Source organism: Rhinoderma darwinii, chromosome 13 (assembly GCF_050947455.1).
Source record: "Rhinoderma darwinii isolate aRhiDar2 chromosome 13, aRhiDar2.hap1, whole genome shotgun sequence".
NCBI classification, from domain to species: Eukaryota; Metazoa; Chordata; class Amphibia; order Anura; family Rhinodermatidae; genus Rhinoderma; species Rhinoderma darwinii.
The window spans coordinates 22,500,835-22,513,347 of NC_134699.1; the positions used below are offsets into that span (position 1 = coordinate 22,500,835).

The 12,513-nt window shown below is 43.3% G+C and overlaps 1 protein-coding gene across 2 annotated transcripts in view; it reads right to left on the reverse strand.

Moving 5' to 3' along the window:
• GRB7 (growth factor receptor bound protein 7) overlaps window positions 1–12,513 on the reverse strand; it is a 75,267-nt gene that overhangs the window by 22,123 nt on the left and 40,631 nt on the right. The window contains exons 1-7 of one of the 2 annotated variants that reach the window (XM_075846142.1): window positions 6,596–6,642; window positions 6,151–6,334; window positions 5,743–5,875; window positions 5,021–5,177; window positions 2,471–2,592; window positions 1,112–1,189; window positions 698–835 (exon numbers count right to left, since the gene is read on the reverse strand). In XM_075846142.1, coding sequence (XP_075702257.1) covers window positions 698–835; window positions 1,112–1,189; window positions 2,471–2,592; window positions 5,021–5,177; window positions 5,743–5,875; window positions 6,151–6,326 — 804 coding nt within the window. In that variant the 5' untranslated portion in view covers window positions 6,327–6,334; window positions 6,596–6,642. Of the gene's footprint in view, window positions 1–697; window positions 836–1,111; window positions 1,190–2,470; window positions 2,593–5,020; window positions 5,178–5,742; window positions 5,876–6,150; window positions 6,335–6,595; window positions 6,643–12,513 lie in introns of those variants that run through there. The other variant, XM_075846141.1, reaches the window with a different exon arrangement.

Here is a 12,513-nt window from a genome sequence, read left to right on the forward strand (position 1 = left end):
GCAGCCAGAAAAATGCTCTAGTGGAAGATACCGTCCTTAACATAAATCATAGTTAAGAATCAGACAAATGTTAAAGAGGTTGTCAGATAAAGAGCGAATGGGGTTCCCTGCCTGGGCCCCCCTCTATTAGCTGGTGCAGAGAGAGACACTCCCAAAGAGTAGCTCTCACTCTGGCAGACCAGGACTGTCCATGCATTACAAGGTCACCCAATTAATTGTTTGGCCAACATGGAATACTATCCCCATCAATTGTCGGTTTTCACCGGGGTTTCTTCAACTTGACAAAGGACAGCTTCAATGTAAAAAATTGTTTGTGTCACGAGGCAATACTTTAGGCTGTATTCACAGTTCCAGCAGATATGACGGGAGGAATAGAACTGCATGCGGTGCTATTCTTCCCATCAAATTAATGGAAATTACGATGGAACCCAATGGATCCTATTGTAAGTCAATAGTGTCCGTCCGGCGTCAGTGGTATCTGTACCTTGTTCTGAACGGAAGCCACCATGCAAATGTGAACAGATCCTAACCTGCCCTAATTTTGCCAAGTTCTTTTAAGCTACTCTGTCACTCAGCACCCCAAATACTTTTGTAATATCCAGCACCAATTAGGTTTGAAGATAAACACCCCCCAAGTGTTACAGCTTGAATTGCTTTATATGTACATATGCGTTTTTGCCATGCAGTGTATTATTACCTTGGATGTCCCCTTTGCAGAGTAATAGAGGCCGGAGCGGCGCAGGAAAAAAAAGAAGCGTTTCCATACTTTGCGTCCACTCTCCTTCATATGTAAGTAGCCTTGGATCTCGGGCCAGCTGCCCGAGTTGAGGAAGTTCTGTGAGGGAGAATAATCATCAGGTTTCAGCCAAGTTACGTGTGTAGAAAGTCATCTTGGATATCTTTCCATAAACAGTCCAGACCTGCTTTAGTTGTCAAGTCTCTGTAATCCTAAACTGGTTGATTGCTTCAGCGTTCTCTAAATTGTCCAGTCACTGTACACAATGTCCAAGACACACTCACACCATCAGCAAGAACTGAGAAAACCAGATATTAATGAGCTGTCCTGGACATAGGAGGTCAAGCTCCTTGTCTGTTCTTCTCAATTACTTACCTGTATAAGCTCTGAGTGAGACAGTCCTTTATGAGCTTCTAAGTTTCCAGAAATCATGTCCTCTGGGAATAAGGCATACTGTAAGAGAAAATATGAAGCTCTTTTTATAAATATTTCAAGAATATTTATATATTATATATCGTACAGAAATAGGCGAGTAATTTTGTATTGAGTAACAGCTTGTGTTATAGTCCAGACCTGTATTCACAGTGCTGTTGGTTGCTAATAGAAACAGTCAACAACTTGTTGACAGACACACCCCTATAAGCTCCTACAATGAAGTTAGTTGTCCCTACATCAAAATGTAAAACTTTTACCTCTGAAACCAGCAGAATTGTAAATGCAGCTGTGGCCTATAATATAGGCGGTAACTATAAATCAATACAGGATAAATAACCTAAGTTTGCTCGGCTGTTCCTGTAACCCCAAGGAGTGAGTAACACACATGCACAGCTGCTGGCAGCATTGCCTACCAAGGTGTGTTTTGAGGGACCCCTATACTCCCCCGGTAGCTGAGGAGTCTAAATAAGTTTTGGTTCACCCAGGGCTGGATTATACCGAGGGTAAAAGGGGAAATCGCCAAGGAACATCCACCACTTATAGGGGCCTCCACCACCCGGTTCTCTCCAGTTCTTCCCAGACACTCCTACAGCAGCAAGACATGGGAGTTTGTACCTAAATCAATACAAATGTTTTAATATGTGGCTAATATTTATCACTACGGCTCGAAGATCCATCTCCAGTCTGTATTACTAACTAGAAACTCAGTGGGATGGGTCGGGATCATCAGTATGTGCCGCCAATCGTGCAATTTTTATGTCCAGTGCAAGCTATCCACCCATTATAGGATGCAGTTACTAGGCAAGACACCTCCACTGTACTGTATGGACAGGATACGTACAATGCATCCTATTTGTGGACAGCAGACTGCCCAACAAATTCTGCAGGGGGTGTATGTAAAACTTAGTGTAGTTGCCACCATGTCTTTGAGTATGGTTGAAGAAAATAGTGAATGGAAGAAACTCATAAGAACACAAGGAGAACATACCAGTAAGGCAAGGTAGTCATACCTTCACATTGATGGTCTTGTTATGATGGGTTATATTACAATGCAGTTATGCTGGAAAAAGTTAGTAATGGTATTTTGCCACTAGGGTTATTTAAAGGAGACTCGGCAAGTACGTTCCCCAGTCCTCGTGATCAGTGATGCAGAAGTACAATGAGTAAAATATTCTGCAATGTAAAGGAGTCTGACCAAAACATACTTGAATGACAGGTCAGAGAGGAACATATAATTATCTGAACAAGCCCTATCACAACCATTTATCTGTCTGTAGACATAAGATCCTTTGTACTCACCGGAGATCCCCGAAACAATTCATACTTGGCGAAATTCTTGCGAAAAATGAACTTGCTGTCTCCTCCAGCTGGCCACATGGCCTGCACCTCCACCACGGACTCGTGATCTTCAAGACACCGTTCTGTGAGGCAGGAGAGAACATATTTTACTAACGTTAGGGTAAGGCCACCACCACTACACTTTCACAAGAACTCACCAAAGCTCCTGCACTGTGAATTAGTAAGGGTGTTAATGGAGTTGTACAGGATTCGAAAAACATGGCTACTTTATTCCAAAAATAGTGCCATACTTGTCCACGGGTTGTGTGTGGTATTGTAGCTTAGCCTCATTCACTTAAATAAAGTGGAGCTGCAATACCACACGCAACCAATGTACATGTGTGGTGCTGTTTCTAGAACAAAGCAGCCGTGTTTTCTAATCCTGTACAATATGGTCAACATTTCTAAATGCCGTGTTATACTGTGATCTAGACATATGGATAAACAGTTTTGTTTCTGTATTACAAGGCATTTCCCTCCTTAAAATAAAACAAATGTTGCCAATTCTGCGATACTTTGGTCTTTTACAGCTCACAAATGCTGGGTGACAACCACGAATGGCTGCCATTACGGTGCCCAAAAGCTTTCCACCAACAAGGAATGGCATATAAATCTACGTTTTATTGTTCATGCACACAGCTGTATTACAGCTCTATGAATGAATTGTAAAGAATTAGAGCCAAGGACAGAATCCTGTCTTCACTCGTGAGATGAGGAAAACCTCTTCCTAAGCAATACGACTGCGTATATAGAGCAGTATGCAGCGTTTCTTCATGTATATAGAGCCGTATGCAGAGTTTCTTCATGTATATAGAGCCGTATGCAGAGTTTCTTCATGTATATAGAGCCGTATGCAGAGTTTCTTCATGTACATAGAGCCGTATGCAGAGTTTCTTCATGTACATAGAGCCGTATGCAGAGTTTCTTCATGTACATAGAGCCGTATGCAGTTTCTTCATGTACATAGAGCCGTATGCAGCGTTTCTTCATGTACATAGAGCCGTATGCAGAGTTTCTTCATGTACATAGAGCCGTATGCAGCGTTTCTTCATGTACATAGAGCCGTATGCGGAGTTGCGTCATGTACATAGAGCCGTATGCAGCGTTTCTTCATGTACATAGAGCCGTATGCAGAGTTTCTTCATGTACATAGAGCCGTATGCAGAGTTTCTTCATGTACATAGAGCCGTATGCAGAGTTTCTTCATGTACATAGAGCCTTATGCAGAGTTTCTTCATGTACATAGAGCCGTATGCAGTTTCTTCATGTACATAGAGCCGTATGCAGCGTTTCTTCATGTATATAGAGCCGTATGCAGTTTCTTCATGTATATAGAGCCGTATGCAGCGTTTCTTCATGTATATAGAGCCGTATGCAGAGTTTCTTCATGTATATAGAGCCGTATGCAGAGTTTCTTCATGTATATAGAGCCGTATGCAGAGTTTCTTCATGTATATAGAGCCGTATGCAGAGTTTCTTCATGTATATAGAGCCGTATGCAGAGTTTCTTCATGTATATAGAGCCGTATGCAGAGTTTCTTCATGTATATAGAGCCGTATGCAGAGTTTCTTCATGTATATAGAGCCGTATGCAGAGTTTCTTCATGTATATAGAGCCGTATGCAGAGTTTCTTCATGTATATAGAGCCGTATGCAGAGTTTCTTCATGTATATAGAGCCGTATGCAGAGTTTCTTCATGTGCCCCTTTTTACTGCCTTTGTAAAAGTCAGTTTTCACTGTAGATCTAACATTGTATTCATGGACCACGTAGATCAGGATGAGCAGTACTAGAGATCCTGCTCTGAAATGTGTGTGAAATTGAGCTGTAAAATTTGGCGTGTGATTTTCTTATTCCCTGTATATAGTGTACCCACTTCTAAAGGACTGGGTATATTAGAAATACTCAATAGGCCTGTGCTGAGTGGTAGCTTTTCCTCTGCCATAGGGCTCATGCACACTGCAAAGCCTCATGCACAAAGCTTGTGGGGTAGTAGATGAAGTCCCTAAGGTTTTTTATTCTGGAACGGTAGGCACTCCGTACACCGTGGTATGGTGTTACTGTGAAGCACCTAATTCTCCCCTACATGCAATGCTTCTAGAAGAGAATGTCTCTGTAATACTGCAGTTGTTGGAACATACTGTATGGTTTCCACATGAATCTGAAAATACCACCGCTGTGTGGCTCCATATACAATTGAAGGCACGGTGTGGTACAGTGTGGCCCCATAGTAGTCTATGGGCGCCGTATTACAGATTTGTAATACGGACGTGTGCACGGGCCATTAATGTTAAACTAAAATTTCTATAAGTAGCAAAAATGACCTGATATCAGGATTAACTATGGTGACATAGGTTGGCAGCTTTTTGCTACCTAAACAAACTACAAACGATACGGCTTGTAAGGGTGAGAAAACACAAGCCTATAAAACATCATTAGGTAAAATGCTCTGTGTGGGTGACCGGTCACTGAAGATATATAATAAAAATGTAAATGTATTTGTTGTACTCACCGAGGCCGAGATGTGGGTGAAGCTCCACTAAGGACCAGCTCTCATCACTTAGGCAGTGTGCCCTCTCCACCAGCATGTCACACAGATGTCGTGCTGTGGCTCCCGCTGTCACTTCTAGTGATCGGCACGTGCCATCCTCACTATATACCTTCACCATCTGCTCTTACAGAAGAATCATCATTTAGATCAATATATACCCAACATCTCCCAACCGTCCTTCTACTCACTAACCACTATTATAGGAGGATTTATTGTGACAGGACCCAATAGGCTGACATTTTTTGCCATGGGTGGAAGAAAACCATGATGTGGTCCGCTTCCTAAGACCATTTCTCTGTTTAGAATTTGTAATTATGTCAGAAACTGAAAAAAATAAAAAAAGTTCTTGCACCTATGGTTCTCATTATTGCTGTTCAGTCTAAGTAGCAGTGACACCTGTAGGTTATAATCGGTACTACACACTAAACAGCTAATATTAATTTGTGCATATCTTTTCCAATGAAGCATCTTTGAGTAATCATAATGCAGTTTAGTAAATTGTGCCATGCATATTATTTGGATTATGCAGCCATTTTTAAGGGCTAAACCAAATAAGAGCTAATAGCATTCGTAGCCTTTTATAGGATGGACCAGTGTACATATGAAGGTAGTTATCCCTTTGAACTAAAGAGCTTACGTACACAAAAATAATGGATTATGAAGTGATAGAAATTGGTACTTACATGAGGACCCCCTTCCAGAGGGGAACTGCTGTTGGGTGTGTTGCTAAGGATTGGGGAAGAGCTGCAGAGTTCTGGGAATGGATTTGGGATGTCAGGGAGTGATGATGATCGTGAGTCCTCATCTCGTAATCGCCTACAATAAAGAGAATATTCAGGAAGAGTCTTCTGGGAGCCCATAATATAGGGATGGTTACTATAGAATGGAATTCAGAAGATTTAGGAGCCTAAAGGAGGTTTTAAAGATCAAGGATAAATGTATATCCACTGATATTAGAATAACTCATAGAACATAGGTCCAAGTAGTCATTGTTCTCAAGCATTGGCTACCAGACAGACTTCAAGGTTGATATAGTTTGTTTAACATTTTGGTGAATCAATTCTTATTCCAGCCCCCCATTCATAACTTACCCCCATCTTCCACTCTGTATTAACAGTGGCTGTGACCTTTTCACATCTAAAGATAGCAGGTCAGCTTTTTCTGGGAGCCCCTTGAGCGGTGTCAGACCATGGCTTTTGCTTCTCTCCCTTTCATACGGATTGTCTGGTGCCGGACTGTGACTGCTCTCCAATGCCTCCAAGTCCATACTGCCCCCTAGAAGAATAAGATAGAGAAGTTCATTAATCTCTTGAGCTAATCAATCAAAATCTGTGATGCCAGGATTGTCAAGTCAATGCCAGGGCCGTCCTCTAAAACCTCAACATGTTCCCATGCCCCCAAGAAGATTATTTTCACAGAAGTAGTTCTGGACTTGAACATATGGACAGACAGAAGCGTCTGACATAGTAGACCCATGAATCTAGGTCTTCTAATCACATTGGGACAGAACATTGGTTTAAATGGACGGATATGGACCTTAAAATTAAACTGAATCCAGTGCGGAGTGTGAGGCGTTGTGGCAGATGGACAATTTCCATGTGGGCTGTGTCTTTAAGCTGTAACGTTGCTGTTTGGCTTTTGCTGTTGGCATGGATTCTGCTTCTTCAGCTAATTTTCTTTCCCCGCTCTGACCTGCACCCGACCTGATTCGCTCCTCCTTCTGGGTTTAAAATGTAACTGAGGTAGGCAGGCTCCTCTGATACCTGTCTTATTAACACATTCAGCACAGCCGGCAGGTTCTGTATGCATGGTATAGCTCGGCTTAAGGTGTGGCAGGGAGTAACTGTATCATTGTACTTCAGTACAACAGGCAAACCTGCTAAAAAGGATTGGGACTGCAGCATGTAGATTGTTAACTGGTGAAACTACAAGCCCCATCATGTTCTGCTGGAACTTGAGGTTTTTACAGCAGCTGAAGAGAAAGGGTCACTCTTCATCTGCAGATTAGAATATGAGCCAACCATACAAATTACACTTATGTCTATAGAATCTGCTGAGAGTCCAATATCTGTGGTCAGATACCACTAGGCGGCCATTCCTGATTAAATAATTATACCGATTGAATTGTTACCATCTGATTCCTGTGTTTTCCACTTCCATATTAATTATTTTGGCTTTAAGCGGAGGACCGGTCACCTCTCATGACATGTCTGTTTTAGTAAATAATTGTATTCCCCATGAAACGATAATCATTAAGCATCTGTTCTTGGAACTCTACAATGTGCTGGTCCTCTGTTATTCCTCCTAGAAAATTATGAATACATTGACAACTGGGTGTTACCAGTAGGGGGTGTATCTCTATACATACTGATAATGTCAAATCAGTGCTGACAGAGTGAGACTGTTTGGACACACCCTTTTGACAAGGGGAATGGTAACATCAGCCGTCAATTTATTCATACAATTTTAGGAGGAATAACAGAGGAACGGTACAAAGCAGAGTTCTAAGAAAATATATTCTAAAATAATTATTTCATGGGCAATAGAGTATGTACTAAAATAGACATGTCAGGAGGGGTGATGGTTCTCTTAAATAGCAGTATGCGAGGGGTTAATTGGTGGTATCATTCTGTGTGTATGGCCACGACATAGGATGCTGAAAATGTTAAACTGTGACAACTGATTAAATATTGGCTACAAGCGCGCCATCATTGGCTGAGAGAGGGCAGTCAAAACAATTAGTTGCTCCATAAAAAAAATTATGTGATTTGTCATATACCATGGAAAATCTACAGAATACAAGTCTCATCCTGTCGCTGCAACAAAAAAACCTTATAGTTGCCTTCAATCAAATGTTATATCTTACTGCGGCAAAAAGGACATGAAAGTCTGCAAAGAGGCTCCATCTTTACAGCAATGCTGTAAAGTAAAGGCTTGTGGTAAATTCAGAACTGATACGACAAGCCATAGAGAACCGAATTAGTGCATTTTGCACATCCATATAAAATACTGTATCATTACTATATTTACAGCTGGTCATGTGCATCAGGCCTTATGGAAATCTAACCAAGCAGAAGGGGTTTTTGATACTTTGCATTTTTGGTCCAGTTTTTTTTCTTTAGCCTATACTGAAAATAGTTATAAAAAATAATCCTGAAAAAACTTTGAACAATGCCTAAGGGGGAAGTATTAAACTTCTCTTTTTGAATCCACTCGTTGCTGCACTACAAAGAAAAAATACACAAAAAACCCCACTTGATATAAAAAGCGATACCATCACTTGTTTACTGAATGACGTCGGCAGTCCCATTCAACATGAGATGGGACTAATGTGGTCCCCACCCCCCAGCAGATTGAAAGATCTTGGGCTGACATCACGCATCTGTCAACAAGCACTCAGTATCCCCTATGCAATAAGTGGGAAGTAAAATAACATGACAATACAGGCAATTTGTGGCAACTCGATATCTGAATTTAATATATATATATAATATATATATATAATATATATATATATATATATATATATATATACATATATACACACACACACACACACACACACACTACCGTTCAAAAGTTTAGGGTCACTTAGAAATCTCCTTATTTTTGAAAGAAAAGCACACAGTTTTTTTCAATGAAGATAACATTAAATTAATCAGAAATACACTCTGTACATTGTTAATGTGCTAAATGACTATTCTAGCTGCAAACGTCTGGTTTTTAATGCAATATCTACATAGGTGTATAGAGGCCCATTTCCAGCAACCATCACTCCAGTGTTCTAATGGTACATTGTGTTTGCTAACTGTGTTAGAAGGCTAATGGATGATTAGAAAACACTTGAAAACCCTTGTGCAATTATGTTAGCACCGCTGTAAACAGTTTTGCTGTTTAGAGGAGCTATAAAACTGACCTTCCTTTGAGCTAGTTGAGAATCTGGAGCATTACATTTGTGGGTTCGATTAAACTCTCAATATGGCTAGAAAGAGAGAGCTTTCATGTGAAATTCGACAGTCTATTCTTGTTCTTAGAAATGAAGGCTATTCCATGCGAGAAATTGCCAAGAAACTGAAGATTTCCTACAACGGTGTGTACTACTCCCTTCAGAGGACAGCACAAACGGGCTCTAACCAGAGTAGAAATAGAAGTGGGAGGCCCCGCTGCACAACTGAGCAACAAGACAAGTACATTAGAGTCTCTAGTTTGAGAAATAGACGCCTCACAGGTCCTCAACTGGCAGATTCATTAAATAGTACCCGCAAAACGAACGTCTACAGTGAAGAGGCGACTCCGGGATGCTAGCCTTCAGGGCAGAGTGGAAAACAAAAAGCCATATCGGAGACTGGCTAATAAAAAGGAAAAGATTAATATGGGCAAAAGCACACAAACATTGGACAGAGGAAGATTGGAAAAAAGTGTTATGGACAGATGAATCGAAGTTTGAGGTGTTTGGATCACACAGAAGAACATTTGTGAGGCGAAGAACAACTGAAAAGATGCTGGAAGAGTGCCTGACACCATCTGTCAAGCATGGTGGAGGTAATGTGATGGTCTGGGGTTGCTTTGGTGCTGGTAAAGTGGGAGATTTGTACAAGGTAAAAGGGGTTTTGAATAAGGAAGGCTATCACTCCATTTTGCAACGCCATGCCATACCCTGTGGACAGCGCTTGATTGGAGCCAATTTCATCCTACAACAGGACAATGACCCAAAGCACACCTCCAAAATATGCAAGAACTATTTAGGGAAGAAGCAGGCAGCTGGTATTCTATCTGTAATGGAGTGGCCAGCACAGTCACCAGATCTCAACCCCATAGAGCTGTTGTGGGAGCAGCTTGACCGTATGGTACGCAAGAAGTGCCCATCAAGCCAAACCAACTTGTGGGAGGGGCTTCTGGAAGCATGGGGTGAAATTTCTCCCGATTACCTCAGCAAATTAACAGCTAGAATGGCAAAGGTCTGCAATGCTGTAATTTCTGCAAATGGAGCTTTGCTAGACTTAAATATCTAGGACACCGGTTGATGGGGGGGGGGGGGGTGTCTCCTAAGAGAATGTTCTATAGTGCCACTATATATGTATCCATCAGTCTCAAATAATTAAAAGTGTTAATAGTTGGCACTGGGCCAACGGGTAGAAGACTCCTGGCATGTGCCCCAGGTGCCTGGGCCTTATGATGCCACATATGCTGAGACTTGTAGTTTTCCTTGTAGTGGCAGATAAAATACATATAGCTGGAATGTCTTCTCTTTCATCACAGAAACAATATACCATATAGAGATAAGACAATGGAATTTTTTAAAGTCAGGCTTTACAGCAAGAGAGGTTAATACCGGTATGTGACCCAAATGCTCCGATGGTTCCCACACAAAGGAAACAAGACTGTTTGCATTTTTTTTTTCTTTTTGGTGCTCTTGCGGAACTTAAAGTGTCTGCAGTTGTCAATCCTGTTTAACCCATCTGTAATGGCCGGAAGGAGGTGAAGGGAAAGTGAGCCCTAATCTACCCACCGCCCTGTCCCTGCCTACTTGCAACGACTCGCCCTAGGCGACGAGGTACAACTGGGCGGCGGTCCCTACGCTGTCTAAGTGCACAGGAAAACAAACAGGGAACATGCAAGGGAAGGGGCAGTAGCCACGGAACGCCACGAGGAAACGGAGCGGCGAAAGGACAGTCAGGACCAGGACGAAGTGAGTACACCCAAGCGGGCAAGGAGACAGAAGCAAGCCAGGGGCAAAGCAAAGCAGGTTTAAGCAGAACTGCAGCAAGGCAGAAGCACGGCAGAAGCAGGCTGGAGCAAGCAGCAGTGGGGCCAGGAATCCAAAAGAATTACAAGCACTGAGGGGGAGAACAGGGCAGGTAATAAAGGACAGGGGGCGGAGCTAACTCCGACAGACCAGGCCGCGATAGGCTCTCCCACTCCTGAGCCTGCCACCCTGGTTGGTGGGAGATGGTGTCAGTCGAACAGGTCTGGCCTCAGGTGTGGATTGATTAATCCCAGGAGTATACCTAGATGAAGTACCTGGCAGATCCCTAACAGTACTCCCCCTTTTATGAGGGGCCACCGGACCCTTACTAAGGGGACCCGGTTTAGTGGGGAAGAGAAGGTGGAACCTCCTGATCAATACCCCAGCGTGAACATCACGGGCAGGTACCCAAGTCCTCTCCTCCGGCCCGTATCCTCTCCAATGGACCAGGTACTGGAGGGAGCCCTGGACCATCCTACTGTCCATAATCTTGGCCACCTCGAATTCCACCCCCTCAGGGGTGAGAACGGGAACAGGAGGTATCCTCGAGGGGGACCAGGACGGGGAGCAGCGTTTAAGGAGGGAGGCATGGAAGACGTCATGTATGCGAAATGATGGGGGGAGCTCCAGACGGAAGGATACAGGGTTGAGGACTTCAATGATCTTATAAGGTCCAATAAATCGGGGAGCAAACTTCCTGGACGGGACCTTAAGGCGCAAGTTCCTGGACGACAACCAGACCAAATCCCCGACGACAAACCGGGGGTTAGCAGAACGTCTACTATCCGCCTGAATCTTTTGTGCGCTCTGGGACGCCTCTAGGTTCTTCTGAACCTGGGCCCAGACGGTGCACAGTTCCCGATGAACATCCTCTACCTCAGGATTATTGGAACAACCAGGGGAGACGGAGGAGAATCTTGGGTTAAACCCGAAATTACAGAAAAACGGGGAGACCCCTGACGAGTTACTGACCCGGTTATTCAAGGAAAATTCAGCAAGGGGAAGGAATGAGACCCAATCGAATTGACAGTCAGAGATGAAACACCTTAAATATTGTTCCAGGGATTGGTTGGTCCTTTCCGTTTGGCCATTAGTTTCGGGATGGAAGGCGGAGGAGAAGGACAGATCAATCTCCAACTTTTTACAAAAAGCTCTCCAAAATAAGGAAACAAATTGTACCCCTCTGTCAGAAACGATATTGACTGGGGCCCCATGGAGACGCAGGATGTGTTTCACAAACAAAGAAGCTAACGTCTTGGCGTTAGGTAGCTTCTTAAGGGGCACAAAGTGGCACATCTTGCTGAAGCGGTCGACTACCACCCACACCACCGACTTGCCCTGAGATGGAGGCAAATCGGTGATAAAATCCATGGAGATATGGGTCCAAGGTCTCTGGGGAATGGGCAAGGAACGTAGTAGGCCCGCAGGTCGGGACCTAGGGGTTTTGGACCTAGCGCAAACCTCACAAGCGGCGACGTAAGCCCTAACGTCTTTAGGCAACCCAGGCCACCAATAGTTTCTGGTAATGAGGTGTTTGGTGCCCAAGATGCCAGGATGACCAGATAGAGCGGAGTCATGGTTTTCCCTGAGTACCCTCAGCCGGTATTGCAGGGGAACAAACAGTTTGTCCCCAGGAACGTTCCCGGGAGCTGCACCCTGATCAGCCGCGATATCAGAAGCTAAATCAGAATCCGTGGCAGAGACGATT